Here is an 18,775-nt window from a genome sequence, read left to right as displayed (position 1 = left end):
TGGGTGGGACGGGGTTGGGGGAGGTATAATTGAATCACGGGTACCAGTCTTTCCCATGCTATTCTCGTGTTATGGAATAAGTCTCACACGATCTGATTGATTTATCAGGGGTTTCTGTTTTTGCTTCTTCCTCATTTTCTCATGCTGCCATCATGTAAGAAGTGCCTTTTGCCTCCTGCCATGATTCTGAGGCCTCCCCAGCCATATGGAACTATAAGTCCAATTAAAACTCTTGTTGTTTCCAGTCTTGGGTATGTCTTTACCAACAGCATGAAAACTAATACATACCCCAAGCATGCTACCCTGTTATCTGTTCCTCAAATGTGGTGTTTCACTCTACTTCTTCCTCAGGGCCTTGAATTTGTTGTTCCTTCTTTCAGAAACTGTCTTTCCCTGAATTTGCACATGGCTGGCTCCTTCTCATCATTCAAGTCTCTGCTCAGATGTTACCATGTCAGGAAGACCTTCCCAAACTGATTTCCCCTAACTAAATTAAAATCTTTTCCATTGTTCTCCATTTTATCATCCCAGTTTACTTCCTCCATATGATTATCACAATCTAAAATTACCTTCTCTATTCATCTCTTACTACCTCCCCTATATGAAGTTTATCAGTGAGAGCAGGAACCTTATCTATTTTGTCCATGGCTATATCACCAGTGTTTTGAACATAACCGATGCTAACAGAGATTTTTTAATGAATGAATGAAATCCATCATATGGAAACTCTTTTAAAGCATGTGGCTAGTATCAGTAGTCCACCATGAAATTTGCAATGCAAGATCTTCAACATAGTTTTTAAGGATGTGACTTTCACTAATAATAATATTTACAAACACACAAACAATAGTTTTCTGATTCAAAATTATTTTGAAATAAATTATATTGTGAATAATTAAGGTATACAACATCATGTTGTGAGATACATATACATAGTACAAAGATTATTATAGTGCAGCAAATTAACATATTTATCACTTCTTAGTTACCCATTTTTCTTTGTGTCAAGAACAGCCAAAATCTACTCATTTAGCATGAATCCCATATATAATACAATGTTACTACCTACAGTCCTCATGTTGTATGTTAGCTATCTAGACTTGCTCATACTACATATCTGGTACTGTGTATCCTCTAACCTAAATCTCTTCATTCCTCCCAAATCAGTAACCACTGTTTTACTCTATGTGTATGTGTATTTAAATTTTTATTTTGTATATGGTGAATATGTATATATATATATATACACACACATACATACATACTATATTCCACATATATGTGAGATTATGCAATATTTTTCTTTCTGCATCTGGCTTATTTCACTTAGCATCATGTCCTCCAGGCTCATCCATGTAATGGCAAAAGGAAGGATCTCATTCCTTTTTAGAGTTGAATACTATTCCATTTTATACGGATATCAGAATTTCTTTATCCATTCATCCACTGACAAACACTTATTTCTCTTTCTTGGCTACTGTGAATAATGCTGCAAAGATCATAGCAGTACAAATATCTTTCCAAGGTTGTGACTTCATTTCCTTTGTGTATATGCCCAGAAAAGGAATTGTTGGGTTGTATGATGTTATCTTCAGTTTCTTTTGGAACTTCCATACTGTTTTCCATGATGGTTATACCAATCTAAATTCCCACCAACAGTGTACAGAGATCCCATTTCTCCAGATCGTCACCAATATTTGTCATCTTTTGACTTTTTTTTTCAAACAGATAATTTATATGACACTCCCAAAATAAATGTATGCACAGAATAATTTTTGTAGAAAATATGCATTTGTAACCTTTCTTTTTTAAAAAAATATTATGGGTACATGATAGTTGTAGATATTTATAGGGTACATTTGATATTCTGGTACAAGCATACAATGTTTAATGATCACGTCCAGGTAACAGGGATATCCATCACTTCAAGAATTTCTAATACAAGAATGTTTTAGATGCATTTCAATTCTACCCTTAGTTTTTTGATATATACAATAATGATTGTTAACTATAGTCACCCTGTTGTGTTATCAAATACTAGATCTTATTCATTCTATCTAACTATATTTTTATACAAATTAATCATCTCCGCCCTTCTCCTCTGTTGCTGCTACCCTTCCCAGCCTCAGACAGCCATCATTATACTCTTTTCCTCCAGGAGTTCAACTGTTTTAATGTTTAGTTCTCACATATGTGTGAGAACATGTGAAATTTGTCTTTCCGTGCCAGGTTTTCTTTCTTTCTTTCAAGGTCCATTCATGTTGTTGCAAATGACAGCATTTCATTCTTTTTTTTGTGGATGAATAATATTCCATGTGTACCACATTTTCTTTACCTATTAATCAGTTGATAGACACTTTGATTCCAAATCTTGGCTATTGTGAATAAACAATAAATACGGGAGTACAGGCATCTCTTCAATACACTGATTTCTTTTCTTTTGGATAGCAGTGGGATTGCTCAATCATATGGTACTTTCTATTTTTAATTTTTTGTGGAACCTCCATACTCCTCTCCATAGTGGATATACTAATTTATATCCCCACAAACAGTGTATGAGGGCTTCCCTTTCTCCACATCCTCAACAGAATTCATTATTGCCTGTCTTTTGGATAAAAGCCATTTTAACTGGGATGAGATGATATCCCACTCTAGTTTTGATTTTTATTTCTTGATGATTAATGATGTTATTTTTCATATATCTATTGGCTATTTACATCTCTTCTTTTTAGAAATCTCTGTTCAGATCCTTTGCCCATTTTAAAATCAGACTGACTTTCTTTCCCATTGAGTTGTTTGAGCTCCCTATATATTAGGGTTATTAATCTAATGTCAGATGAAAATATTTCCCCCCATTCTGTAATTTGTCTCCTCATTTGCTGATTATTTCCTTTGCTATGGAGAGCTTTTTAGCTTGATGTGATGTGATTTTTCTATTTTTGGTTTGGTTGCCTGCACTTTTGAGGCATCACTCAAGAAATTTTTGCCTAGACCAATGTTCCAGAGAGTTTCCTCAGTGTTTTCTTTTAGTAGTTTCATAGTTTCAGGTCTCAGATTTAAATCTTTAATCCATTTTTATTTTGTATATGGTGAGACACAGGGTTGTAGTTTCATTTTTCTGCACATGGATATCCAGTTTTCCTGGCACAATTTATTAAAGAGACTGTCCTTTTCTCATTATATGTTCTTGACATCTTTGTCAAAATTCAATTCATGGTGGGTGTGTGGATTTATTTTCAGGTTCTATTCTGTTCCATTAGGCTATGTGTCTGTTTTTATGCCGGTACTATACTAGTTTGGTAACTATAGCTCTATAGTACAATGTGAAGTCAGGTAATGTAATTCCTCCAGCTTTGTTCTTTTTGTCCATGACAGCTTTGGCTATTCTGGGTCTATAGTGATTCCGTGCAAATTTTAGGATTACTTTGTTATTTCTTTGAAGAATATCATTGGTATTTTGATAGGGATGTCACTGACCGTGTAGATTGCTTTGAGTAGTATGGACATTTTAACAATATTGATTTTGCCAATCCATTAACACAGAATTACTTCCCATTTTTTGTGCCCTCTTCAATTTCTTTTACTAACGATTTATAATTTTCATTGAAGAGATCATTTACTTCTGTGATTAAATTTATTTCTAGGTTTATTATTTTATTTGTAGTTATTGTAAATGGGATTTTTTTTTCTTGGTTCCTTTTTCAGATTATTCGTTGTTGACCTATAGAAATACTTCTCCTTTTTGTACATTGATTTTATATCCTGCAATTGTATTGAATTTATTCTTCAGTTCTATTAGTATAGTTTTTTGGTAGAATTTTTAGGTTTTTATAAATAGATGATTGTATCAGCTATGAACAAGAATAATTTGACTTCTTTCATTCCAATTTTAAAGTCCTTTAATTTACTCTCATTTAACTACTCTAGCTAGGACTTCCAGTGCTATATTGAAAAACAGTGGTAAAAATGGGCATCCTTGTCTTACTATATATCTTAAAGAAAAGGCTTTTAGTTTTTCCCCTTTAGTATGGTACTAGTTGGGAGTCTGTCATACATGGCTCTTACTTTGCAGAGGAATGTTCTTTCTATGGCACATTTTTTACTATTTTTATCATGAAAAGTTACTGAATTTTACTGAATGTTTTTCAGCATCAAATGAAACAATATGTTTTTATCCTTCATTCTGTCAATATGATGTATTGCATTGATTGATTTCTGTAGGTTGAGATATCTATGCATCCCTGAATGAATCCCACTTGGTCTTGATGAATGATCCTTTTAATTTGTTGTTGAATTTGGTTTGTGAGTATTTCGTTGAGGATTTTTACATCTATGTTCATCAGAGATATTTGCCTATGGTTTTCTTTTTTGATGTGTCTTTCTCTGGTTTTGGCATTGTGGTAATACTAGCCTCATGAAACGAGTTTGGAAGTATTGGTTCCTCACAGATTTTTTCAAATAGTTTGAGTAGGATTGGTATTGGTTCTTTAAATATTTGGTAGAATTCAGCAGTGAAGTCATTAGGTCTTGACTTTTTCTGTGACAGGAGACTTTTAATTATGACTTCTATCTCCTTACTTGTTATTGGTCTATTCTGGTTTCAGACTTCTTCATGATTCAATCTTGGTAGGTTGTATGTATCTAGAAATTTATCCGTTTATTCTATGTCTTCCAGTTCACTGACATAGTGTTCATTGTAGTCTCTAATAATCCTTTGAATTGTTCTGTGATATCAGTTGTAATGTCACGTTTTTCATCTCTGATTTTACTTTGGGGTGTCTTCTCTCTTTTGTTCTCAGTATGGCTATAAGTTTGTTGATTTTGTTTATCTTTTCAAAACACCAATCTTTTCATTTCCCTAATATTTCAGGTTCTTTGTTTTAATTTCATCTATTTCTGCTCTGACGTTTATTTCTTTACTTCTACTAATTTTGAGGTGGTTTTCTTTTGATTTTCTAGTTTTTTATGATGCATCATTAGGTTATTTATTTGAAGTTTCTCTACTTTTTAATACTGGTGCTTATTGGTATACTCCCATCTTAGAATTGATATGGCTATAACCCATAGATTTAAGTAGATTGTGCTTCCCTTTTCACTTGTTTCATAAAATTTTAAAATTTTCTTCCTAATTTCTGCATTGACCTACTGGTCACTCAGGGGCACATTATTTAATTTCTATGTGTTTGTATAGTTTCCAAAGTTCCTCTTGTTATTAATTTTTAGTTTTATTCCATTGTGCTCAGAAAAAATATTTAATATAATTTTAATGTTTTGAATGTTTTAAGACTGATTTCATAGCTTAACATATGGTCTATCCTTGAGAAAGACCCATGTACTGACAGGAATAAGGTATATTCTGCAGCTTTTGTTTAAAATGTTCTGTAATATCTATTAGGCCCATTTGGTTGACAGGGCAGATTAAGTCTGATGTTGATTTTCTGTCTGTATGATTTGTTCAATGCTGAAAATGGGGTATTGACCTCTCTAGCTAGTATTGTATTGGGGTCTTTCTTTCTCTTCAGCCTTAATAACATTTGCTATATATAAATGGGTGCTCCAGTGTTGGGTGCATATATATGTATAATTGTTGTATCTTCTTGTCAAATGGACCCTTTTATCATTATATAATGCCCTTCTTTGTCTCTTTTTATAGTTTCTTAGAATTTATTCTATCTGACATAAGTATAGCTATTCCTGCTCTTTCTTAGCTTACATTTGTACAAAATATCATTTTCCGTCCCTTTAATTTCACTCTATAGGTGAAGTGAATTTTGTAAGCAGCATATAATTGGGTCTTGGTTGTGTGGTTTTCTTTAAATCAGTGCAGCCACTTTATATTTCTTAATGAAAAGTTTACTCTATTTACATTCAATGTTATTATTGATAGGTAAGAACTTACTCTTCCCATTTGGTTATTTGTTTCCTGGTTGCTTTGTGGTCAGTCCTCTCTTCCCTGCTTAATTCCTATCTTCCTTTATGTAAAAGTGAATTTCTTTGACAGTATGTCCTAATTTCTTGCTTTTGCTTTTTTATGTATCTGTTGTGGGTTTTTTGATTTCAGTTTATCATGAAGCTTGCAAATAACATCTTGTAAAAAATAATTTTAAACTAAAGACAACCTAACTCTGATTCAAAAACAATGAAGAAGCAAAGAGAAAACTTAAAAAAATCTCTACACTTTATCCTCCCTGTTCTTTGACTTTCAGTTGTTTCTGTAGACAAATGGGACCTAATTAAACTCCAGAACTTCAGCATAGCAAAAGAAACAGTCATTAGAGTGAATCGGCAACTAACAGAATGGGAAAAAATTTTTGCAATCTACCCATCTGACAAAGGGCTAATATCCAGAATCTACAAAGAACTAAAACAGGTTTATAAGAAAAAAACAAATAAGCCCATTCAAAAGTGGGCAAAGGATAAGAACAGACACTTTACAAAAGAAGACATATATAAGGCCAACAAACATGAAAAAATGCTCATCGTCACGGTCATTAGAGAAATGCAAATCAAAACTACATTGAGATACCATCTCATACTAGTTAGAATGATGATCATTAAAAAAATCGAGAAACAACAGATGCTGGAGAGGATGTGGAGAAATAGGAACACTTTTGCACTATTGGTGGGAGTGTAAATTAGTTCACCCATTGTGGAAGACAGTGTGGCGATTCCTCAAGGACCTAGAAATAGAAATTCCATTTGACCCAGCAATCCCATTACTGGGTATATATCCAAAGAATTATAAATCATTCTAATATAAGGACACATGCACACAAATATTCATTGCAGCACTGTTTATAATAGCAAAGACTTGAAACCAACCCAAATGCCTATCAGTGATAGACTGGACAGGGAAAATGTGGCACATATACACCATGGAATACTATGCAGCCATAAAAAACTATGAGTTTGTGTCCTTTGTAGGGACATGGATGAACCTGGAAACCATCATTCTCAGCAAATTGATATAAGAACAGAAAATCAAACACCACATGTTCTCACTCATAGGTGGGTGTTGAACAATGAGAACACATGGACACAGGGAAGGGAGCATCACACTCTGGGGTCTGTGGTGGGGAAATAGGGGAGCGACAGCAGGGAGTGGGGATTTGGGGAGGAATAACATGGGGAGAAATGCCAGATATAGGTGATGAGGCGGAAGGCAGCAAACCACATTGCCATGTATGTACCTATGCAACAATCTTGCATGTTCTCCACATGTACCCCAAAACCCAAAATGCAATAAAATATATAAAATACATATATTTTGTAGTTATTATTTTGATAGGTTTGCCTTTTAGTCTTCCGATTCAAGATATAAGTGGTTTACAAACCACAATTACAGTGTTGAAGTATTCTGTATTTGTCTGTGTATTTGCAATTACAAGTGAGTTTTGTACCTTCAGATGATTTCTTATTGTTTGTTAATGGCCTTTTCCTTTAGATTGAATAACTCCCTTAACATTGCTCTTAGGACAAGTCCACTGTTGACGAAGAACACCTTTACACTGTTAGTGGGAATGTAAACTAATTCAAACTTTGTCGAAGACAGTGTGTTGATTCCTCAAGGATCTAGAAATAGAAATGCCATCTGACCCAGCAATCCCATTACTTGATATATACCCAAAGAATTATAAGTCATTCTATTATAAAGATGCATGCACACATGTGTATACTGAGGCACTATTAACAATAGCAAAGACTTGGAACCAACCCAAATGCCCATCAATGATAGACTAAATAAAGAAAATGTGACACATATATACCATGGAACACTATGCAGTCATAAAAAAAGAAGGGTTCATGTCCTTTGCAGGGACATGGATGAAACTAGAAACCATCATTCTCAGCAAACTGACACAAAAACAGAAAACCAAACACCACAAGTGTTCACTCATAAGTGGGTGTTGAACAATGAAAACACACAGACACATGGAAAGGAACATCACACACTGGGGCCTGTGGGGTGGGGGGCTAGGGGAGGAATAGCAGGGGATAGGGGGATTGGGGAGGGATAGCATTAGGAGAAATAACTAATGTAGATGACGGGGCAATGGATGCAGCAAACCACTACCATGGCACATGTATATCTATGTAACAAACCTGCAGGATATGCACATGTACACAGAACTTAAAGTATAACAAACAAATTTTTAAAAATCCCTCAGCTTTTATTTGACTGGTAAAGTTTTTATTTTTTCTTCATGTTTGAAGGCTATTTTCACTGGATATGCTAGTCTAGAATAAAAGATGTGTGGTTTTTTTTTCCAGCCCTTTAATATATCACGCTCCTCTATCCTGGCCTGTCAGCTTTCCACTGGAAAGTCTGTTGTTGAATATATTCTCCCTTACATGTTACTTGTTTCTTTTCTCTTGCTGCTTTTAGGATCTGTTCTTTATCCTTGGCCTTTGGGAATTTGATTATTAAATGTGTTCAGGTAGTCTTACGTGCGTTAAATCTGCTTGATTTTCTATGAACCTCTTATCCTAAATACTAATATTTTTTCTAGGTTTGGAAATTTCTCTGTTATTATTTCTTTAAATAAACCTTCTTACCTGATCTCTCTCTTTACTTTCTCCTCAAGGTCAATAAATTTTACATTTTCCCTTTTGAGACTATTTTCTAGATCCCTTATGTTTTCATTTTATTATTTTTTTCTTTTTTCCCCCATGATTGTACATTTTTATATAGCCGGTCTTCAATCTCACTAACATTTCCTTCTACTTGATCAATTCTACTTCTCAGAGATTGGAATGCATTTTTTACTCTGATAATTGAATTTTTCAGCTGAGGATTTCTGCTTGATTATTTAAAAAGATATTTCAATCTGTTTGTTAAATTCTGTGATAAGATTCTGAATCCCTCCTCTGTGTTATGTTGACATACATTGAGCTTTCTCAAAACAGCTATTTTGAATTCTCTTTCTCAAAGTTCATATATTTCCACCACCCTAGGATTGGTTGCTGGTAACTTAGTTTGTTTAGTGAGATCATGTTTTCCTTGATGTTCTTGATGCTTATGGATGTTTGTTAATATCTGACTATTTAAAAGTTAGGTATTTATTCTAAGCTGGCAGTCTCAGCTTGTTTGTACCTGTCCTTCTTAAGAAGGCTTTCCAGGTATTCAAACGGAATTGATTGTTGTGATCTAAGTCTTTGGTCATTGAAGCCATATCAGCTCTGGGGGATGTCCCAGAATTAGTAAACCAGTAATGTTTTAATTCTTGATTGCTGGTTCTTGATGAACCAGTATGGTGAATATTCTTTTATTTGTAGACTCCAAGAGGCACCACCTTAGTAGGGTTGGGTAAGATCTAGGTAATTCCCTGGACCCTGGATTACGGGGTAGCAATCACTCTTTCTCTTCCCTCACTTCTCACTTTGCACAAACACAAGTCAGTCAGTCTCTCTCTCTCTCTCTCTTTCTCCCCCCCTCCCTGGAGCTTGCTGGAGTTGGAGGAGGGTTGGCATAAGGACTCCCATGGCTACCACAGCCAGGATTGGGCTAGATAATACCTAAAGGCATCACAGTACTTGGGTTTCATCCAAGGTCCATGGCTAATAATTCCTGGCTGCTGCTGATGTTTACTGAATACCTAAGGGCTCTTTAGTCAGCAGGTGGCATATTCAGCCAGGAATGGGTCCTTCCAGTCAGGGAAGCAGGTTCCCTTCTAGCCCAGGGTAGGTCTAGAAATGCCATCCAGGAGCTAAGTACCGGAATTAAAGGTTTCAGGAATCAGCATGAGCTTTATTTTACTGTGGCTGAGCTGGCAGCCACGTTGGAAGATGAAGTTCTCTGTACTTTTTCTTCTGCTTTCCCAAAGTGTAAGGAGTCTCTCCCAAGCTGAACTGCCTGGAATTAGGGAGGGATAACACAAACACTCCCTTGGCTGTGACAGCTAGTATCTCACTGGGTTTCATGTACCCCAGTCTACTGGCTGCAAGCCTAGAGCAGTCCCAGGACTTACTCAAGGACTGTAGACCTTGTGACCTGACTGACATTCAAATTTATCTAGGACACTAGACTACTTTAGTCAGACAATGGTGGAGCTACTCTAAACTCGGCTTCCTACTAGTAGGGTGGCGTATTCCTCTTTGACAGGGCTGGTCTAAGTGCTTCATCTGTGGACACTGGTGGAATTTTGCCCTGTGTTGTATTCTGCTGTGAGAGAGCAGAATTGAGTTCCAATGCAAATTCTCACAATCACTTCACTTTTTCTCCTGCAAACACACAGATTCTCTCTCTGCATACACTGCCGTGGGATGAGGGAAGGGTGGTATAGGCAATGCAAAACTGTCTTTCCTACCTTCTTTAGTGCCTCCTTCCTTGATATGGTATTTAAGCCAGCTGCTGTGATCACTCACCTAATCTTTGATTCTTATGAAGATGCTTTTTTGCATGGATAGTTATTCAATTTGGTACTGCTGCAGGGGGGATAATCACTGAGTGTTCTATTCAGCCATATTGCTCTGCCTCCTTTCTACCAATGACTTTTTGATAAAGCCATCCTAATGAGTGTGAGGTGGCTTCTCACTGTAGTTTGGATTTGCATTTCTGTGATGATTAATAATGTTTCGCCTCTTTTTATATACCTGTTGGACACTTCTATGTCTTCTTTGAAGAAATACCCCCCCAAGTCTTTTGCCCATGTTTTAATGGGTTTTTTTCCACTAGTGAGTTGCATAAATGATTTATAAATTTTGGATAGTAAGCCCTAATCAAATATATGACTTGCAAATAACCATTAACTTTTCATTTACCAGTCATTATGAATTTTTATGTGTATAATATCATTAAGTATTCATAAACAGTGAATTAAGTATAATTTTACAGGTAAAGAAACTCAGATTCAGAAAAATTGACTTACCCCAAGTTACATAGCTATCAAGTTGATGAACCAGTACACTGAATATTCTTTTATTTTACTTTAAGTTCTGGGATACAAATGCAGAACATGCAGGTCTGTTACTTAGGTTTGCATGTGCCACAGGTTGCTGTATCTGTCAACCTGTCATATAGGTTTTAAGCTTCACATGCATTAGCTATTGTCCTAATGCTCTCCCTCCCTTCTGGTGCCAGTGAACCTTGTTCCCCTTTCTGTGTCCATGTGTTCTCATTGTTCAACTCCTACTTAAGAGTGAGGACATATGATGTTTAGTTTTCTGTTCCTGTGTTAGTTTGCTGAGGATGATGGCTTCTGGCTTCATCTTTGTCTCTGCAAAAGACATGATCTCATTTCTTTCTATGGCTGCACAGTACTCCATGGTGCATATGTACCACATTTTCTTTATCCAGTCTGTTACTGATAGGCATTTGGGTTGGTTCCATGTCTTTGCTATTGTAAATAGTGCTGCAACAAACATACATGTGCATGTGTCTTTATAACAGAATGATTTACATTCTTTTGGGTATATATCCAGTAATGGGATTTCTGGATCAAATGGCATTTCTGGTTCTAGATCCTTGTTTTCCACAGTGGTTGAACTAATTTACATTCCCATCAACAGTATAAAAGCATTCCTAGTTCTTCACAGCCTCATCAGCATCTATTGTTTCTCACTTTTTAATAATTACCATTCTGACTGGCATGAGATGGTGCCTCATTGTGGTTTTGATTTGCATTTCTCTAATGATCAGTGATGTTGGGCTTTTATTCATACATTTCTTGGACACATAAATGTTGTATTTTGAAAAGTGTCTGTTCATGTCCTTTGTCCATTTTTTAATGGGGTTGTTTCTTATAAATTTCTTTAAGTTCCTTATAGATTCTGAATATTAGATCTTTGTCAGATGAGTAGATTGCAAAAATTTTCTCCCATTCTGTAGGTTCCTTGTTTGCTCTGATGATAGTTTCCTTTGCTGTGCAGAAGCTCTGTAGTTTAATTAGATTCCATTTGTCAATTTTGGCTTTTGTTGCTATTTCTTTTGACATTTCCATCATGAAGTCTTTGCCCATGCCTATATCTTGAATTGTATTGTCTAGGTTTTCTTCCAAGGTTTTTATGCTTTTGGGTTTTACGTGTAAGTATTTAATCCATCTTGAGTTAATATTTTTACAAGGTGTAAGGAAGGGATCCAGTTTCAGTTTTCTGCATGTGGCTAGCCAGTTTTCCCAGCACCCTGTATTAAATAAGGAATATTTTCCCCATTGCTTGTTTTTGTCTGGTTTGCTGAAGATCACATGGTTGTAGATGTGTGGTGTTATTTCTGGGGTCTCTATTCTGTTCCCTTTGTCTATATGTCTCCTATGCTACTGTAGCCTTGTAATATAGTTTGAAGTCAGGTAACATAATGCCTCCAGCTTTGTTCTTTTTGCTTAGGATTGTGTTGGCTATACAGTCTCTTTTTTGGTTCCATAGGAAGTTTAAAGTAGTTTTTTTCTAATTCTGTGAAGAATGTCAATAGTATTTTGATGGGAATAACACTGAATCTATAAAGTACTGTGAGCAGCATGGCCAGTTGCATGATATCGATTCTTCCTATCCATGAGGATGGAATGTATTTCCACTGTTTGTGTCATCTCTTATTTCACTATGGTCAATATTCTATATGAAGCAGGATGAATCTTTATTATCTAATGCCAATTCCTATCCCATCTTTGTTATAATGATTTTCTGCAGTTTGGAAATTATTGAATTCATTGATCCAGGTAGTAAATACCATAAACTTCAATGTTTGGTCCTAAGTGCTCTATATCTGAACAGAATATACTTTATTGTCTTCGAGCAAGTATAAAAATCAGAATCCTAAATACGTATGTATTAAACTAATATAATATCATTTCTGTAGTGTTTGTGTTGCTTTAGAGATAGTAAACAAATACATTAATATTGGATTGATCAGTTAAACAAAGCTTTATATATATGTATATATATACATATATATTTATATATGTATACATATACATATTTATATATATACATATATATAGAGCTTTGTTGGTATATAATAAATAAATGTTTATTGGTATATATGTATATACATATATATGTATATGTGTGTGTGTGTGTGTGTGTGTGTGTGTGTATATATATATATATGTATTTACCATCTCCAAGGGTAGCTCATTTTATCTGGTCAAGTTTGAACATTGTTAAGTCTGATACATATATATAGATAGATAGATAGATAGATAGATAGATAAATACATTTGTGTATCTATCTATATATATATATATATGTATACACACACACACACACGTGTGTGTGTGTGTATCAGACTTGTTAAGTCTGATACATATATATATATATATATATACACACATTTGTGTATCTATCTATCTATATATATATATATACACACACACGTGTGTGTGTGTGTATCAGACTTAACAATGTTCAAACTTGACCAGATAGAATGAGCTACCCTTGGAGATGGTAAATATCCTATAACTTGAGGCTTTCCAGCAGTTAAAAGAATCCCTTTTAGCAGAGTGACAATAAAAATAATTTAAAAATAAGGAGAGTCACTGCTCTGTATTGCCATTAAAATTACCTTTAATCCTGATTCTATAATATTTTCAAACTTGGTCCTCTGGTAAGATTAACTCAAAAAAATCACTTTTTAAATTGCTATTGTATTGTAAAAAGAACCACATAACCTTAAATTTATAATACTGACCATTTTTAAGTGTAGAGTTCAACAGCGTTATGTATATTACATTGCTGTGCAACAGCTACCTAGATGAGTTTTTCATCTTGAAAAACTGGAACTACATACCCAGTAAACACTAATTCCCCTCCTTCCCCGTTTTCTGACTGGCTTATTTTGCTTAGCGTAATGTCCTCAAGGTCCATTAATATTGTAGCATATGATAGAATTTCCTTTTGTTCTTAAGGCTACATAATGTGGGGGCAGGGGGGTGTGTGAGTGGCTGTGTGTGTGTCTATATATAGCATTTTCTTTATCCATTTATTTGTTAATGGACATTTGGGTTGCTTCCGCTTGGCTATTGCAAATAAGGCTGTGATGAACATGGCTCAGTAAATATTTCTTCAAGATCCAGCTTTGAGTTCTTTTGGATATTTACCCAGAGGTGAAATTGTTGGATCATATGGTAATTATATTTTTAATGGTTTCAGGAACCTCTATACTGTTTTCCATAATGGTGGCATCATTCTAAATTCCCACCAACAGTGTACAAGCCTTTTAGTTTCTCCACATCTTTTTCAACACATTATTTTTTGTTCTTTTGATGACAGGCATCCTAATGGGTGTGAGATGATATTTCATTGTGGTTTTGATTGGCATTTCCCTTATGATTGGTGGTGGTGAACATTATTCATAGGTGAGTTGGCCATTTGTATATTTTCTTTGGAGAACTATCTATTCAAGTCTTTTGTCCATTTATGATTGTGTTACTTCTTATTTGTTGTTGAGTTGTAGAAGTTCTTTTTATATTCTGGATATAACCCTTCACATATATATGATTTGCAAACACTTTCTCCAGTTCCATTGGTTGTCTTTTCACTCTGGTGATTGTTTTCTTTGATGCACAGAAGGCTTTAAGTTTGATGCAGTACAATTTGTTTATTTTGCTTTCAGTTGCCTGTGCTTCTGGTGTCATACTCAAGAAATTGTTGCCTAATTCAATGTGTCCTGACATTTTTCTGTTAGTTTTAAATTTTAGATCTTATATTTTCTGTAGGAGTTATAGAGTTTAAAGTCTTATTTATATCTTCAATTCATTTTGAGTTAATTTTTTTATATGGTATAAAGACCCAATTTTACACTTTTCCATGTAGATATCCAGTTTTCCCACCACCATTTCTCAAAGAAACTGCCCTTTCCCCATTGGTAGTCCCACCTCCATTATTTAAAATAATTTGGCCATATATGCAAGGGTCTATTTCTAGGGTCTACATTCTGTTTCATTGATCAATCTATCTATGCCAATGTATCTATGTCTTTATGCCAGTACCACGCCATCTTGATTACTGTTGCTTTGTAGTAAGCTTTGAAATCAGGATGTGTAAGTCTTCTAAATTTGCTCTTATTTTCCAAAATTGATTTGGCTATTTAGCGTCTCAGAACTATCACATTTAAAATAAGGATTATGGGCAGCATTTCACATAAATATGTAGACACAAGGGGATCCTCATTCTGCTCTCATTCCATCAAACAAGCATAAAAACCTTCTTTCCCATAGATGAGTGGCATTCAGAAAAAGAAGTTTCCTTCTAAATATCAGAAAGAATGGTTATGAGAAAAATAGAGCTGAGCTACAAAATTATTAATTAGAAGGTGCAGCTATTTAACAGAGGATAAAAATACATTATAGCCTGAAAATAATTAAGAACAATGCTGAAATTCTCTAAAATACATAATTTGTCTATTCTATCAAAGTATCCCAAATATATTATAATAGAAAGGAACCATAAGTTATTTTATTTATTTATTTTATTTTCACTTTATTTATTTAATTTTTTTGAAATGGAGGCTTGCTTTGTCACCCATGCTGGAGTGCAGCAGCACGATCTCGGCTTACTGCAACCTCTGCCTCCCGGGTTCAAGTTATTCTCCTGCCTTAGCCTCCCAAGTAGGTGGGATTACAGGCAAATGCCACAACACCTGGCTAATTTTTGTATTTTTTGTAGAGATGGGGTTTCACCATGTTGGCCAGGTTGGTCTCGAACTCCTGGCCTCAAGTGATCTACCTACCTTGGCTTTCCAAAATGCTGGGATTACAGGAGTGAGCCACTGCACCCAGCCCCATAAATTGCTAATAGCTAATTAGTCCCTCACTTTAGATGAGGGCTTAGATTAGGATAATGAGGCACACAGATAGTCTAAGTGACTTGCCCAAGGACATTCAAATAGTAAGTATACAAAAATAATTTCCCAACACCTATGTTTCCAGTTATGACTTACTCTTACGCAATTCTTCCTTCTCAGTCTGATATGTGCCCTACAGTCAAATATGTTTCTACCTTGTTACCTCTCTATTCTTGCTGAAAGAAACCTAACTTTCTGCCCCATCTATTGTGGTATTTGCATGTTATTTACTTAGACCCTTAATTAACCAGTTCTAATTGGCTAGACTCTGTTTTTTGCTGAAAAAAATAAAGTATCAAACAACTAAAATGGTATCTAAAACAAAATATTCCTAAGAGGCATTTAGGGCTCTACTCATTTCTCCAAATGCTTGCACTATCCAGAGCATTTACCTATCAATCCTTTCATATATAACTATCCTATTTCATCTTCTTTAAATTCCTATGGTATAGGCGCAATAGGTGTTATCTCATTTTATCTCACTTCAGGCACAATAAAAAGTCATTTAATGTGCCTGATGTCAAATGACTAATTTGTGATGGAGCCAATATACAAATTCTCGTCTCTGACTTTGAATCTTTTGTTCATTCCATTCTATCACACTATCCTACTTTTGATATTACACTTAGTTCTCCACAAATATGTCCCATCTCCTCTCAAGGTATTTTCTTAGGTGTTCCCATGCTACTTTAAATTTAAGATGTCATAATTGAATTAGTTACTTCTATTAGTCATCTTTCCTGAAAATAATCCCATTTTTGTTCTGATACCACCTAACTCTCAATTTGCCTAGTCACCAAGTCCTGTCAATTATTTATTTGAGATTCCTCATTTCTCTATAAGCTGATTAAAAATCCTCATTTTTTCTCACTAGGACTCTGGAATATCAAAGCTCCAAACTTTATGTGTTGTTTATTAGGTTTATTTAAATACAGAATATACCCCTAAAAAATACTCTCAATTATTTTAAATTGTTAAAAGGATATAATAGGAATAAAATAAAGAAATCATATTAAAGTGTTTCTTCATAATTAAAGGTCTAAAGTCTTCATTGATATTTTTACTTCCCAGATGTTAATAAAAATATCAACTCAATAACATAAATGCAAAACTTGCAATTCATTTCAATAGAATGAATAGCTACTATTTGCCAAGCAGTACTAAGCGTGTTCATATTCAGGAACTCATTAAAATTTCAAAAGAACCCTATAAGATGAGAAAATGGAAGCTTTTAGAGTTTAAGTAGCATAAGCTAGCAATATGCTTTCCAATGGTGAAAACAGAAGTTTCTCTAATATACTTTTCAGCATTTATTTAATTTAGCTGCCTGAAAGGTTGGCACATTTGTATCCCTCTTAAGACTAATGACTTCATTTTCAGGAAGCAAAAATACAAATATCCTTGCAAACACTCAGGAAGTTCAAAAATGTGTCTTCTAAGTATTCATGAACGCAGCATGGATGTCCACCCTCCCTCCCTTCTTTTGGAAAAAAACAGTCTCATTGCCAAATTAGATGACTTTCTTTCCTGGAAGCATACTTAGCATTTTATTACTGTCTCAAATAGTTAACATCTTCTAGGTTAAACAAAAGTATTTTTCAAGAGAAGAAAAATGAAATAGCCTATAAAATGATTGTGTGATAACCAGCACTTTAAGACTGTACTAAAACACAGAGCCCAAAATGAACCACAAAACTACTCAAAATGATACACATTCAGTGTCAGCTCAGAAGCCTGAAAACCCAATATGCTGACCAGACCAAAGCTGGAAATTAGGTTACACATTTTCTTTTCTTTTATTTTCTTTTTACTAGCACTATCCACAGATATAAGACAAATCTTACCCATTAAGCCTAGTAGGAAAGAAAACACTGTAATACTTACAGTTGTCTTCTCATCAGTTTCATTTTCAAAACACTGATTTTCTTTATTTTGCTCAATACATGAAGCATTTTCCTTTGGTCCATTGCAATCTGTAAGCTAAAAATAAGTTTTAAAAAATCAATACTCCTTTTTATTTTCTCAAATGTATATTGTTTTCAAACTTTGAATATATACATTAAAATATGTAAGGCCTGAATAAATATTATTAGATGTTGCTTATTTCAATTTTAGCATACAAATGTACTAGCTAACCCATTTTTATATTGCTCTCAAAGAGAAAACATAAAATGGGACAGTTATTCAAAGGCAAATTTTTATATTTCAAAGCTTCCCAGCAGGGAGTGTTGAACACAGACTATTCAAAAGTAAATTGATGATCTGGTTAAAGCTGAGCATGGTTAATGGGAAGATGAAGACAGAGGGTTGATATCACTTTATGTAAGCTCTCATACTTGTAGAAATCTCTATGGAAGCGATTGGAGCTCTCAGAACTATCAATGTCACTGACTGCCTTTATTTTGGACTATCTTTTTAAGAATCTTGTATAACTATACCTTTAGATGATGAAAAATAATGTCTACTTCCAAAGAAAAGGGTAGGTCTGCTTACTGACCATTACAAAATAGATGTTACCTAAGCTGAGGGAACACAACCTATAAAATGACCCATTGTATATAATTGTATCACATGATCATCTTTTCTTGCACTATAGAAATTGGGTCTTGAGAAACTGGTACAAGAAAATGTTGATACTCTACTACTGTTGCTGCAAAGTAATGAAATCCTTAGTCTCGGTCCTATGATTTTTTGGCAGCATCCATGCAATTGTGGCAGATTAAATTCTTAGCTTTCAAGTAGGTCACCATCTTAGACTCCTTACAGTTCTTGACAGTGAAAGGATAGAATGCTGACAGATTCATGGTTTTCTGGAAGAGGAAGGAACAGAGACTTCTGGGATGATAAAAGTGATTTGTGGAACATCTGTAGAAACTGGGTAGTAAACATGCTGACCACAGTGAGTGTTAAACTGCATAATAAGAATTTCTCACTTTAGGCCAGGCACAGTGGCTGAAGCCTATAATCTCAGCAGTTTAGGAAGCCAAGGAGGGTGGATT

At 34.7% G+C, this 18,775-nt stretch overlaps 1 protein-coding gene across 9 annotated transcripts in view; it reads right to left on the bottom strand.

The window, feature by feature from the left end:
- Positions 1-18,775, bottom strand: part of DLG2 (discs large MAGUK scaffold protein 2) — a 2,183,817-nt gene that overhangs the window by 1,676,742 nt on the left and 488,300 nt on the right. For 8 of the 9 annotated variants that reach the window (XM_032295960.1, XM_032295961.1, XM_032295962.1 and 5 more), the window contains one exon: positions 17,661-17,756. The exons of the other annotated variant lie outside the window; for it this stretch is intronic. In XM_032295960.1, the coding sequence (XP_032151851.1) occupies positions 17,661-17,756 (96 nt within the window). The remainder of the gene's footprint in view (positions 1-17,660; positions 17,757-18,775) is intronic. 9 annotated transcript variants of the gene reach the window in all.

The sequence above is a fragment of the Sapajus apella genome, unplaced genomic scaffold, assembly GCF_009761245.1.
Source record: "Sapajus apella isolate SASKATOON/1434 unplaced genomic scaffold, GSC_monkey_1.0 scaffold34, whole genome shotgun sequence".
NCBI lineage: Eukaryota > Metazoa > Chordata > Mammalia > Primates > Cebidae > Sapajus > Sapajus apella.
This window is presented reverse-complemented; position numbering and strand designations above follow the sequence as displayed.